General features: G+C 46.4%; 1 protein-coding gene across 1 annotated transcript in view; it reads right to left on the reverse strand.

Moving 5' to 3' along the window:
* IPO11 (importin 11) overlaps nucleotides 1-14,482 on the reverse strand; it is a 141,810-nt gene that overhangs the window by 103,080 nt on the left and 24,248 nt on the right. Inside the window, exons 4-5 of the mRNA XM_058680020.1 lie at nucleotides 13,184-13,256; nucleotides 10,246-10,449 (exon numbers count right to left, since the gene is read on the reverse strand). Of these exons, the coding sequence (XP_058536003.1) occupies nucleotides 10,246-10,449; nucleotides 13,184-13,256 (277 nt within the window). The remainder of the gene's footprint in view (nucleotides 1-10,245; nucleotides 10,450-13,183; nucleotides 13,257-14,482) is intronic.

Here is a 14,482-nt window from a genome sequence, read left to right on the forward strand (position 1 = left end):
GTCAGAGCAACCACTGGCACGTGTGTAATTCACAACTGGGAATAGACCCGTCTGAGGAGCTGTAACAGTACAACCTTGCTGGGTTGAGGTTCCCCCTGCTGAGTGTGGGAGCCAGAGTGGGGCCTGTGTTCTGGTCTGGATATGGCTGCAGTCTCCCTTGGCAAAAGTGTGGACTGCGACTGGACGCACCAAGCCAGGCTAGACTCCAACACCATCTGGTGCTCTGGAGAACCTGAGTATATATAAGACAGACTAGGCTAGGTCTCTGCCCCCACTGAGCCATGTGTGAGCACTGAATGGTTATGGATGAGCCTTGACTAGGCTGAAACATCCAACAGTAAGAATCAGAATGGACTGAACGACAGCAAGGAAAGGCCATTGTTCCTGCCAGGACAGGAGGTGGACTGAGTAGGACTAGCCCATGGACTCACCAATACGCACAAGATCTGGCATAGGGAGAGGTTCTGACGTAGGAGCCTGGGCAACTCCTCTGGCAGAACACAGTACCTGCAGGTGAGCACAAGAACCACGATAAAGAGCAGCCCAGAAAAGGCCAGGAAAAGGTACCCACTGGCATACGATTGGCACATGTTGGGGACAGACCAGGCTGGGCCAGTTCACATCACCCGCTGGCGAATCCGAGCACCAGAACACAGTGTGAGGCGGGCCAGGTTCAGTCACGACGAAACACAGTGCGCATTACGGAATGGCCAAGGTGAGGTGAGCCATACCAGATGCAGCTGCAGCGCCCAAACAGCACACGTGAGAATCAGGGAGGGAGGGGACAAAGCCGACAGGGGGAATGTGGAGGGCTCCCCTGCTGGACAGCCACTCCCACTGGACAGTGTGAGTTGGGATGGAGGCAGACCAGGCCAGGCAGGGCTACAACAACTGTGGGCCTCATGTGAACCAGATCAGCAAAAAGCAGGTTCAGCTGACTGTTCCTACTGGTGCAAGCAAAAATTCAAGTGGGTGAGGGTTGGTTGGGCTTTGCCACAGCATCAGCTGGCAGAGGCTGCCACTGGAGGCTAAATCTGTCAAGTTAAACTCCAGAACCACCTGGAGACTGCATAATCCGGGAGTGGAAGTGGCCTATGGGGGAAACAGTGGGGACCTCCCTCTTGGGTTACCACTCCCACTGGAAAGCATGAAAACCAGGATGGGGGTGGCTAGACAGAAAGGCACCCAACAGCACGTGTGTGGACTGGATAGTAGGGCTAGTTGGGTTTTACTACGCTTCAATTCCCACTGACACGTATGAGGTGAATGGGATGTGGGACAGACTGAACAAGTCTGCAGTATATACTGGCAACCACAGGAACCAGGGTAGGGGGGTAGACCTGGTGGGGGTCATTGTAGGTCACCCCGTCTAGGCTACAGCTCTCACTGGTTTGCTTCAGGGCCTAGTATGAAGTGGTAGGATCGGGCTGGACTGCAACAACCATTGGTTCACATGGAAGACACAGCTGGAAACAGAACTGACCCAGCAACTGCAACCACCAGCATGTGCATAAGCTGATTGGGGTGACAGACTGTGCCGGACCCTGTACTGGCAAGCACACACAAGAATCAGGTCTGGGGTCACTTCAGACGAAGTTTCTTTGGAGATCCCTCCAACTGAACTGTTGATCTCAGAACCCCAACCATGAAGGGAGCATATCAGCCAGTGGATTCTGAAGAGATTTCACTGTGCTTGGAACGGCGAGATTGGCAGCAATTCAGAATTGTTCAACTATCAAAACTTGAGCTGGACTCTCAAAGCGTGCCTCACATCGGGGACCTGGAATGGGTGGGGCTTCTCCCTTTGTTTCTCCTCTTACCTCAGACACAGAAAAAAAAAGATATTAGTGTGGAAACAATGGTCTTACCTACTTTCCTATAACCCTTGACCCTCTGTGCCCTAATTAAGCATGTAAGATTATCAAAATAAAAATATATTTTAAATTTTTTAAAGAGAAAAATATGAGGAGGAATGGAATATTCGGTGTGATGATATGCAAATAAGCTACTGAGCAAAATATTTTAGATACTGGTTCAAAAAAAATGAAAGACCTGCACTTGCTATTTCTATACCAAAGCAAACAGTGCCACCCACTGACTGCTCAGTGGCGTTAACCAAAGAACACGTTTAATGCAAATACTAGGTTGTGGTCTTCCACCTTCTCTCAGCCTCTCTCACTTAGCTTTAAGTTCATTTGCAATTCAACCTCCTTATTAAAATTATGTTGGTAAAATGAAGGAGTACAGTCAGCCACACAGGGTCTCAAATCATGGGTCTCAAGAGGTAAGTTATCTCCTTAATGTGTAACATGCTGAATCCAGCCTTAAAGGTTTTCTAGGAACCTCAGGCCCTGAGCCAAAAGTCCCACAGAAACACAATCCCCAGACTGACAAGAGCCCACTGAGCCATCACCAGAAGCCCCAGAACATGCATGTCTCTCTGACCAATCAAAGGAGGGCCAAAGAGCACCGGGACCAACCAGAGATGTGCACATGAGCTGCACACGTGCCTCTGGGTTTTTAAGTTTATTCATTTTACTTAAAAGTTAGAATTACATAGATATCCAGGGCTGGGAGTGGACCTGGTAGGGTAACTCTGGGGACCTCCCTGCTGGGCTGCTGCTTCCACTAGTGAGATCTGGGACTGAGGGGAGGCTGGGCTGGGCTAGGCTGCCATATCCATCGGTGTACACATGAATGGGTTGTGCTAGTTGGGTTAGGATGAGGAACCTACTGGCAAGTGTCAAAACCAGATGTGAGTTAGCCAGGCTGGATCGCAGTAACACATACAAGGTACAAGATCCATGGCTGGGAGCAGACCTGGCAAAGGGAACAATGGGCAGTACCCTTCAAAGCTGTGCCTCCCACTGGTGAGTATGAAAATCAGGGACTGCAGGTGGGCCAGGATGGTCAAGTAGCACCACCTATCAGTATACAGGTGGGCCAGGTCTGGGGGCAGGTCAGGCTGAAGTTCCAGATGCCAGGCTAGGCTGCAGCAAATGCCAGCATGCACAAAAACTGAGGCTAGAGGCAAGGCTAGGGGGAATAACTAAGGGTCACCCCACTGGTATGCATGAAGACCAGGCCTGTGGCAGAGTTAGCACAGCACCCGTACGTTTGCATGACAGGGTTGGGGGCAGAACTGACCAAGCAGCCACATCCACTGGTATGCGCACTGGCCGGCGCAATGACAGCTAAACCTAATCCTACACTAGCGGGCACAGGCAAGCGTCAAGTCTGAGGTCACACCAGGTGAGATTTCTTCCAGATTCCCCAACTGGATCACTGGACTCAAATCCCTGACATAGGGAAAAAAATCAAAAGATATACTGGGACCACTAGAAGGATCCAATCTTGGAGTGCACATATCAGGACTGGACTCCTCAGCTGCTAACCCCTATTCAGTAGACAGTACGCCCAAATGCACTTGGGGGACATGACAGCCAGCTCATCTAGGCCAGTAGAGAATGCCAAGCACCTCATCAAAGGACTGAGAGTAGAAAAGGTTGGACAATCTCCTGGCCAAGATTTGCAGCAAGTATCTGGCTTTGTGGATGCAATGAAGTGAACCTGATCAGCCAACAGACCTTGGAAAGATTCTCTCAACCTTGCTGCAATGAAGCTGACATCTCAGAAATACCAAAACCACTCAAGCACTCAAGCAGCACCCTTGGAACATTCTTCCCCACATTGGGTTCCCTAAGGCGTCACCAAATAACTGTTCCCCTATCTCCAGGTGCTGACGTAGTCTGACAGCAAAGGTGGTCCCCCTCTCCTTCCCACACTGTGGACACTGGAGATTTAAAAAAAAAAAAAGAAAGAAAGAACTGAAACATTTGTCCCACCTTCTTCCTCCCCAACATAACTGTAGGTCCACATAGGCATGCATCCCTCACAAATATGTGAACTATCATAAAAATAAAATTTTCAGTTATATTTTAGGAAAACTGCTAAGATGGACTTCAGGAAAACTTTTCCCACAAAACTGTCATGAAAATAGAAAGACAAGCCACAGAATGAGAAAAAGTATTTATAAAACATGCAAAATACAGGACTGCTACCAAAAGTATTCAAAGCACTTATAACACAAACAAATCACTTATGCAACAGGCAAGAGGAGCGGATATGTGGCCTCGTGGGTGAGACTCGGGTTGGGATACCCACAGGCCCCAGCACAGTGCCCTAGCAGAGCCCGCTCCAGGCTCCCGAGTGCAGCTTCCTGCTGGCAGCACTGATGCAGCACGTGCTTGGGTTCCTGCCACATGGGCCGGAGACCTGAACTCAGTTCCCAGATCCTGCCTTTGGCCTGCCCCAGGCCCAGCTATCCATGCTATCTGGAGAATAAAGTAACAGACGGGAGCATTCGTGTTCTGAGCACATGCGCTCTCTCATGCGTTCTCTCTGCCTTTCGAATAAATCAGTAAATTTAGTTTTGGGGTTTTTTTTTTTTAAGATTTATTTATTTTTATTACAAACTCAGATATACAGAAAGGAGGAGAGATAGAGGAAGATCTTCCATCTGATGATTCACTCCCCACGTGAGCGCAACGGCCGGTGCGTGCCGATCAGGAGTCAGGAGCCAGGAACTTCCTCCTGGTCTCCCACACGGGTGCAGGGGCCCAAGGCTTTGGGCCGTCCTCAACTGCTTTCCCAGGCCACAAGCAGGGAGCTGGATGGGAAGTGGAGCCGCCAGGATTAGAACCGGCGCCCATATGGGATCCTGGCGCGTTTAAGGCAAGGACTTTAGCCGCTAGGCTATGCCAGCGGGTCCCGTAAATTTGTTTTTAACAACTGCACATAAATACTTACAGCATTCTTATTCTCAATTCCCCAAATCTAGATGCAATGAGAGAACTGGAAGAAACTCCTGGCTTCAGAGCAGCTCAGCTCCGGCCATTGCAGCCACTAGGGGAATGAACCAGCTGAGAGTGTCTTTCTCTGTCTCGCCTTCTCTCTGTAAATCTACCCTTCCATTAAAAAATTTAAGTAACTGTTAGAGGAAAAAAAAAAAAAAAAAAACAGGGCAGGGGCCAGTGCTGTGGTGTGGTGCATTAAGCCGCTGCCTGCAATGCCAACATCCCATATGGGCACGCACCCTATTTGTACTGCATTGCTCCAATCTGGTCCAGCTCCTGCTGGTGTGACAGGGAGAAGTAGCAGAAAATGGATGACCCCAGTCCTTGGACCCCATACCTGCTCAGGAGAGCTGGAGAGAGTTCCAAGTTCCTGGCTTTGGCCTGGTCCAGCCCATTGCCATTGCAGCCATTTGGGAAGTGAACGTGAGGATGGAAGATCTTCCCATCTCTCTGCCTCTCTCTGTAATTCTGCCCTTTAAATAAATAAATAGAAGGAAGGAAGGAAAGAAGGAAAGATATAAGCAGGGCAGGCTGTATGTGTGAGGGGGAACAGGCAATTCTCTGTACTTCTTCCATATGAAACCAAACCCCCAAACAAGAACACCTTCAAGCACCTGTTTCCTAGCCACCCTCCCTCACCTTACCTCACCAAACCGAGGGAGTGTACAGCCAGACCCACTGTACTCTAATCGCTGGATTTATCCGTGCTCTGTTCCTTCAACAGATAACATGGTGGTAGCGAGTACTGTTCCCAGTGAGGGTCAGGGAACTGCAGGTCTTGGCAGGGGAATCCCTGTTCCAGGACAAAGGACGGACTACCTACACAGAGTGCCCAGGCTGAAGCCACATGGCCATCACTGCAGTCAGGGACACAGCTGGTGCAGAGCATCTGACCAATGTGTGGAGGCTAGGCGCCTGGCTTCCTGATCACTTATGTCCTCAAAGTAAACAGTTTGTTGCGCTCATCACCACAACTTCTTTTTGCAGACAACCACTCCACAAAACACAGTAGCCCCACCAGCATCAGCTGGAATTAGGGCTGGGCCAGGCCCAGCCAGGCTACAGCACCCACTGACAAACGCCGAAGTTGAGGCAGGCCATAGCATCCATCAGCACACATAAAACCTGGGGTGGGGAGAGGGGAGCAGGCAAAGCTGGTAGGAGAATGTGGGTTCCCCTGCTGGACAGCCACTCCCACTGGAGAGCATGAGTTCGGATGGGACAGACCAGACCAGGCAGGGTTACAACACCTGTTGGCCAAATGTGAGCTAAATCAGCAAAAAGCTAGGCTGGGCTGACTGTTCCGACTGAAGCATACATAAGCCAGAGTGGGTGAGGGTTGGTTAGGCTTTGCCACAGCATCAGCTGGCAGAGGCTGGCACTTGGGGCTGATTCTGTCAAGTTAAACTCCAGAACCACCTGGAGAGTACATGATCCAGAAGTGGGAGAGGCCCAAGAGGGAAACAGTGGGCTCCTCCCTTTTGGGTTACCACTCCCACTGGAAAGCATGAAAACCAGGACAAATCAGAGATGGCTAGACAGAACGGCACCCAACAGCATGTGTGTGGGCTGGATAGGGGGACTGGTTAGGTTGAACTAGGCTTCAGTGCCCATTAACCTGTATGAGAGCTGAATGGGATGTGGGACAGACTGAACAAGTCTGTGGTACATACTGGCAACCACAGGAACTAGGGCAGGAGGCAAGCCTGGTGAGTTGCTCCAACTAGGCTGCAGCTCCCATTAGTTTGCATGAGGGCCAAGTTTGTGGTGGACAGGATCAAGCTGGACTGCACCAACCATTGGTTTTTGTAGAAGACAGGGCTGGAGCCAGAACTGACCCAGCATGTGCAACCACTAGCACACGCATAAGCAGATAGGGGCGAGAGACTGTGTCAGATCCTGTACTGGCAAGCACACACAAGAACCAGGTCTGGGGTCACCTCAGATGAAGTGTCTTTGGGGATTCCCCCCAACTGAATTTTTGGACTCAGAACCCCAATCATGAACAGAAGTGCAGGTTCCACGGTCTGACCATGGAGTGAAATGTCAAACTGGGCCTCCTTAGTGGCTCAGACGAAGCAGTGGACAGCATGTCCAGGTGCACATGGAGGATACGGCGGTTCACTGGAGCCTGCCGAGGACATCTGGCACCGTGACAGAGAACAGAACTGATTAACTATCCCAGCCAAGCATTGGCAGTGAGTATCTCAGCAACGGAGACTCCAGGGTGGACTATGTCAGCCAGTGGATTCTGGAGCGATTTCATCCTGCTTGGAGTGGCGAGTCTGGCGGTAATTCAGAACTGTTGAAGTATCAAAACCTCCTGAGTAGGACCCTCAGAGAAAGTACCACATCAGGAACCCTGGGGTGATGTCGGGTGGCTGGCCCCAGGGCGCAGAGGCATCTGGGACGCTGGGCATGGCTTCTCTCCTTGTCTCCCCTCTTTCCCCAGATGTAGGAAGGGGGAAAAAAAGAGAATGTGGAAATGGTGATCTCATCCACCTGCTAGAGTAGCCCTGGACCCTAATCAACTACCATCAAAAATAAATATAATTTAAGAAAAGAAAAAGAAAATAAAGACCCTTTTGTGTCAAACCAAGCTCAATTTTGCTACTGCAAAACAATTTTCTCAACTGATTTTGTAATTTGTCGCCCATGAAAGAACTTACCTTAATTTTAATAGCAGAAAAAATATAGAACTATTCAGTGACACTGAGCAGAAGACAGCAGTTTTAAGCATAGCCTGTACAACTTTGCCATTGCAACTAGCTCAACTGTAAGCTTACATTCACATGTGAGACACCGATTTGGTAACAGAAAACCGGTGTTACACTCCGGTATTACAGTAGACATATTATTAAAAGGCAAATGTTTTACACTTCAGATTGCCAAAATAACAGGCAGAGCTTTAACCAGCAAAATCACTGCTCACCGTGTCTTCCTCCAGCTACGCTTGGAGATCCACGGAGCTTTCCCACAGTTCCTGCCACATCTCTACCACCGTCCGCGTCTCCAGGTCTAACTAGTCCACTCAAAAGTGACAAGGACTAAACTGAATTATTTTCCAGGTACTTTTGGCTCTGTATAATTTCCAAAAAAAGATAAAAGAAATCTGACTTTTTGAAGTTTTACCTGTATCACTCTGAAATCTATAAGGAATCTAGCAACAAAGCGTTTCTACATTTAAAGGCACCTACAAACTCTTTTAGACTAGGTAAGAGAACTGTAGCAATTGAAGCTACAGGGAAGCAGTGAGCCTCTGGCCACACCCCCTGGAGGGTACACAGGTGCCTGATGCCGAGCTCCTCCTGACTACAGTTTCCTGATAATGCTGACCCCGGGAGGCAGCACTAATGAGTTGGCTCCTGCCCCCACCTGCAAGACAAGAATTCTCGTGCTGCTGGCTGGCTCAACCCCGGCCCAGCCCCAGCCATCATATGCCTTCACAGATCGAACAAGCGAGGAGCCAGGATCTACCACTCTCACTCAGTCTTGCTCTGTCTCTCTGCTTCTGTAATAAACAAGAGACAGTGTAGTGTGTCAGAAAAAGCTAAATTAATAAGCACAGTTCAGTACAAGGTGGTAGATACCACACTGGAAGTAAGTTCAGATGCTAGGCAGGCCTATCTTTCCTTCTATAATGAGAACAAGCCAAATACCACCACAAAAACAAGAAACATGCTCATGCAAGTTATCCAGAAAAGACCCCTTAACTGGACAGAACACAACAGTGCACAATAGAATGCCTACATTAAACAGCAATTACACCTGAAAACCCAAAGCAACACAGCAGGAAGTATCCCATAGGAAACCAAAACAAGAATTCAGAATTCTAACAGAGAACCTTCAAGAACAAGAAACTGGAACCCAGAATCTTCTAGGCATTTCACTCTGAGAATCTTCCCAACACAAAAGTTAAGTCCCGGGAGGAAACAAAATAAAAAAGAAATTCCTAGAAAGAGTTAAGATCAACTATTCATTTCATTAGTCATTTATTGGCTTTTGTCAAGAAAAAGTGACAAGGGTCTGAAAAGCAACCGTACAAATATCAAACAAAACTTCTCTTATACTCAGCATCTGCAGGTGAACATAAGACTGCTCTTGGGCCCAGTGCAACAGAATAATGGTTAGGGTCCTCGCCGTGAACACACTGGGATCCCATATGGGTGCTGGTTCTAATCCTGGCAGCCCCGCTTCCCTTCCAGCTCCCTGCCTGTAGCCTGGGAAAGCAGTTGAGTACGGCCCAAAGCCTTGGGACCCTGCAACTGCATGGGAGATCTGGAGGAAGCTCCTGGCTCCTGGCTTCAGACTGGCTCAGCTCCACCCATTGTGGCTGCTTGGGAAGTGAATCATTGGATGGAAAATCTTCCTCTCTGTCTCTCCTCTCTGTGTATATCTGCCTTTCCATTAAAATAAATAAATATTAAAAAAACAAAGACTGCTCTTGAAAACCACTGGGTTGAAACTGTGGCTTTAGTTTTGACAGAAGAACCAGCAGGGAAGCTTATTTAAAGTCTGGCTCAGAAACCTCTCAAGCTGTACTTGAGACCTAAAAACTAATGCTCCGAGCACGTCCCACAGTTCAAGACTATACCCTCTCCTTCCCCTTCTTCCTACTCCGCCCCAAGAACAGGCACTTGTGACACAATGCATCTGGTACAAAACAAGCCCAGGGCACAGAGTCCGGCAGTTCTCAGAAAAAATAAAGGCATTTAAGAACCAAACTAAAAACAGTATTCGTTTCTAGAACTTTGTTTCCATTTGCCACCTGCATTAAATGCCTTTTCTTTCAAATGCTATACTCTCTTCACTTCTTCCTTTCCACAACGGCCCAAACTATCACTTCAAGACTGAAACATCTTGGGGTCAGCACAGGGGCTTAGTAAGGCGATGGCCTCTGACCTCTAGACCAGTGCAGGCATCCCATAGGTGTGCCAGATGGAGACCAGGCTGCTCCACTTGAACACAGCTCCCTGCTAATACACCTGGGAAAGCTAACTGCTGCCTTTACCACATCTTCACCTCACAGATTAACATCTCATCAGAACTGGGCCCAGCACCGTGGCCTAGCAGCTAAAGTCCTCGCCTTGAACACGCCAGGATCCCATATGGGTGCCGGTTCTAATCCCGGAAGCTCCACTTCCCATCCAGCTCCCTGCTTGTGGCCAGGGAAAGCAGTAAAGGATGCTTGGGCCCCTGCACCTGCGTGGGAGACCTGGAAGAAGTTCCAGGCTCCTGGCTTCGGATCAGTTCAGCTCCAGCCACTGTAACCATTTAGGTAATGAACCAACAGATGGGAGATCTGTCTCTCCTTCTTTCCATAAATAGGATCTGCCTTTCCAATAAAAAAAAGAATCACTTTAAAAATTAAAAAAGAACAAAGACTTACATCATAAAATAGTTTCCTGTCAGCAGCCAGCCGTTTGGACGCCAGCGTCTTGGTGACATGATAGAAGGTGAGCAAGGCGCGATGCTGTCGGAGGTCGTCTTGGACTTTGACAGACTCGATGAGCGTGGGGATCAGCTCAGGCCACTGCCGAGGACAGTCCAATCTAGCAACTTTGGCTATCAGCACTGCAATCTGAGTGGCGATCTACAAAGAAAATAATCACCAGAAATAGACACAGGAAAGAAGGGTAACAGAAAAAGAAGGACTTTAAATTTAAGAACTGCTTTAAATCTGGGGAAAATGGTGGCAATCTGGTAAGACTGAGGCTTCACTGAATGACTATCTCGGGCCCTCTCAGAGTTTTGTGAAGATCTTCTCTTCCCTGTTATCAATCGATGTGAAGCCACAAGAAGATAGCACAGAGATTAAGAAGCAAATACGGAAATCTCAGCATCATCCTTCAACTACTCAAACACTAGACACCCAAAAACGCAACACAGCGTTACTTTGCTCTGTTAATTTATTGTTTTATCAAAAAGCTATCAAAATTACTATTTATAATAATAAATGTGGTTCGTTTAGATTCATATTGTTAACTTGTCAGTTCTGATTCAAACTAAATACTGAGATACAGTCTTTCAATAGCTTCAATTTTAGCAGTACGAAGGAACTCAAGAAGATGACAGAAAATGCCACTTCCTTTTAATTCCCTTCTTGCATGAACATTGTGAAGCTCCCTTATGTAAGGTTTTATAAGCGACAAAGTTTAGAAACAAGTGACCTAAAAGTAAAAAATGAACATGAAACAGTAAATATTTTACTAATCCTTTTCTATAGATCAGTAATTCCTCAGAACACATAGGCAGTCTATCTTTCAATCACCCAAAACCACTTCCTGCCCCAGTGAAAGTCACATCCATTACCCATATGTTCTTCAAAGAACTCAAGTCATTTAAACAGGTCAAGAGAAAACGGCAATGGAAGGACGGGCACCATGGTATAGCCAGCTAATCCTCCAGCTGCAGCACTGGCAGCCCGTATGTATGCCAGCTTGAGTCCCGGCAACTCAACTTCTGATCCAGCTCCCTGCTTAGAGCCTGTGAAAACAGCAGCATCTGGGGAGTGAACCAGTAGATGGAAGATGTCTTTCCTTCTCTCCCGCTGTAATTCCACCTTTCAAATAAAAACAAATTTTTTTAAACTGCAACACAAAAAAAAATAAGTCAAATATAAGTGCACTTCAAAAACGCCATGAAAGGCCCAGTGTAGTAGCCTAGCAGCTAAAGTCCTCGCCTTGAACATGCTGGGATCCCATATGGGTGCTGGGGTTCTAATCTCAGCAGCTCCACTTCCCATCCAGCTCACTGCTTACTGCCTGGAAAAGCAGTCGAGGACGGCCCAAAGCTTTGGGACCCTGCACCGCGTGGGAGACCCAGAAGAGGTTCCGGGCTCCTGGCTAAGGATAGGATCAGCTCCAGCTGTTGCAACAACTTGGGGGGTGAATCATCAGACGGAAGATCTTCCTCTCTGTCTCTCCTCCTCTTTATACCTAATTTTCCAATAAAAATAAATAAATCTTAAAAAAAAAATTCCTTGAAAAACATGAAATTTTTATTTTGATACAAAAGTTCAAAAGCCTTGCATAACGCAATTTTCTATGAACTCCATGTATACGCAGATTTTTAAATTCTTGGACCAGAAAAGTTGATTTTAAACTTACATGAAAAAAAAAAAAAAGCAAAACTTACATGAAAGGCAGGCAGAAGAGAGACAGAGGTCTCCCATATGCTAACTGAATTACCAATATGCCTGAGCCAGGCCAAGCAAAAATCTCAATATGAGTCTCCACTTGGTTAGACTCCAGCACTTCTACCGTCTGCTCCATCCCAGGATACACATCAGCAGGAAGCCAGACTGGAAGCAAGGCTCAAACTAAAACCCAGGCACACTTGAACTGGGACGAATACTTCCCAACGGGCGTCATGACCACAAGTATAAATACTTGCTCCTCAACTGACCTTTTCACTCATTTTTCCCTAAACTAGAAGCCCTCTAATAACATGTGTGCAACCATTCAAATTAAAGGAAAAGTGTAATAAACAGTGTTACCTTAGGAAAACTGAAGAACTTTCACATATGTAAATAAAACTTCAATTTATTCTTAGAAGACCCCTTCACTGTAGCGAAACACGAAAACCTTATTATCTACTACCTATCTACCACAGGAACAATCGGAATTCAAAATGTGATGAGCATAGGAAATAAAAAACTAAGAACACCCTGCTGTGTAACAAAAGAACTGGGAGTACTGAAAATATAAATCATTACAACGGATTTGTATGCAGTAAGACGATAAAGGCACAAATGATTTGCTTGTAAATGTTGGCTTAGCAACTGAGAGAGCTAAAAAGTATATGTTAAAATGACTTCTGAGCTTTAAACCACTAATAGTCAAATATATCCAAAATTCCTAAAGGCCACAATTAGATTCAAAATTAAAAGACCAGGGGGCTGGTGTAGTGGCTTAGCATGCTAATCCTCTCCCTAAAATGCTCCAGCATCCCATATGGGCACTAGTTCTAGCCCCAGCTGCTTCACTTCCCTTCCAGCTCCCTGCTACTGTACCTAGGAAAGCAGCAGAGAAAAGCCCTGGGCCCCTGCACCCACACAGGAGAACCAGAAGAAGCTCTTGGCTCCCAGTTTGGACTGGTACAGCTCCAGCTGCTGCAGCCATTTGGGAAATGGATCAGTTAATGGAAGATTTCAATCTCTCTCTCTCTCTCTCTCTCTCTCTCTGTCCTTCAAGTAAAAGTAAATAAATCATTTAAAAATTTTAAAACATCAATAGAGAAATGTATATAAGCACAAATAAAATGATGTAAAGTTTCTTTTGTAAAAAGAACTGTAAGAGCAGAAGAACCAGCATGCATTTCCTCACCTGGTTTATTGGTTCATTGAAGTTGGTGATCAGCCCAGCACGCAAAGTGCTTTTTTCTTCCTCAGAGAGAGCACTGTAAAAAGATAAATTCACTATGCATAAAAACGCCACCCCATACTGAATGCAAATAAGCACTACTGTGAATGTTACAATAAAAAGCCATTTAATCATGTGTCTCTGGCTGTTTCTGGTAAGTAAATAAAAATACTTCTATTACTTGTGTACTGAAACACAGACTAAGTCAGAAGCACAATTTTTTTTTTTTTTTGCAATTAAATAAATACAACACAGTAAGCAAAAGGAAGTAAGACAAACCAAAGGTAATCAATATAATATTTTAATGTGCACTTTCACAGAGGTCAAAAGGTACCTTCCCAGTGGAATATCACCAGGCTAATTCTCCCCCTGCGCAGCCAGCATCCCTAAGGGCACCAGATCATGTCCGAGCTGTTCCATCCTGACTCAGCTCCCTGGTTATTGCCCGGCAAAGCAATGGACGATGACCTAACCCTTGAGCCACTGCGCCCTCATGGCAGACCCAAAGCAACACCTGGCTCCTGGCTTCAGACCAGCCCAGCTCTGGCCACTGTGGCCAGTTAGGAAGTGAACCAGCTGATGAAGAATATTACTTTGTTTCTCCCTGTTTCTCTGTTACTCTAACAAGTACATAAAAAAGTAAAGAAAGAAATCTTTAAAAAAAAAAGTTATATATAAGAAATCTGCTAAAAAGGGAAACCTATAAGAACAAATATTATTCTTGCATATTAATCTTTCGTGAAATCTGAGGTGATTTTATAGAAAGAATTTTAGGCTAGAGAACATTTGAACTGAACACAAGTTAGATTTTGACTAGTTTAAAAGCTTTCCTCTTACACTTGTAGAAAAGATAAACATTGATCTCTTTTACGGCTTGGACTGAAGTACACTAAAAAACTGCAGGACAGAGGCCAGGCCAGTGGCAGCGTGTCAGCCCCCTGCCCTCAGGACACAGATGTCAGCTCAAGTCCCAGCTGCTCCACCACCAACGCAGCAGAAGGTTCCCAAGGGCTTGGGCAGAGGCACGTGGCTCCTGGCTTCAGTCATTCAGCCACAGCTACTGCTTTCACTTGGATCACATTCTCTCTCCTCCTCTCTCTGTAACTGCCTTTCAAATAAAAATAATGAAATATAAAAAAAAAAGAAAACAAAATTGAAGGACATGGATGAAGAATACTCACTGCTCCAAATCACATGTGCTAAATTTTAAACCGTGTATTTTATGTCAAATTCTAAAGCTTTTAAGTTTTTCCATTTTGGCAA

The sequence above is a fragment of the Ochotona princeps genome, chromosome 23 (genome assembly GCF_030435755.1).
Source record: "Ochotona princeps isolate mOchPri1 chromosome 23, mOchPri1.hap1, whole genome shotgun sequence".
In the NCBI taxonomy this organism is placed as follows: Eukaryota; Metazoa; Chordata; class Mammalia; order Lagomorpha; family Ochotonidae; genus Ochotona; species Ochotona princeps.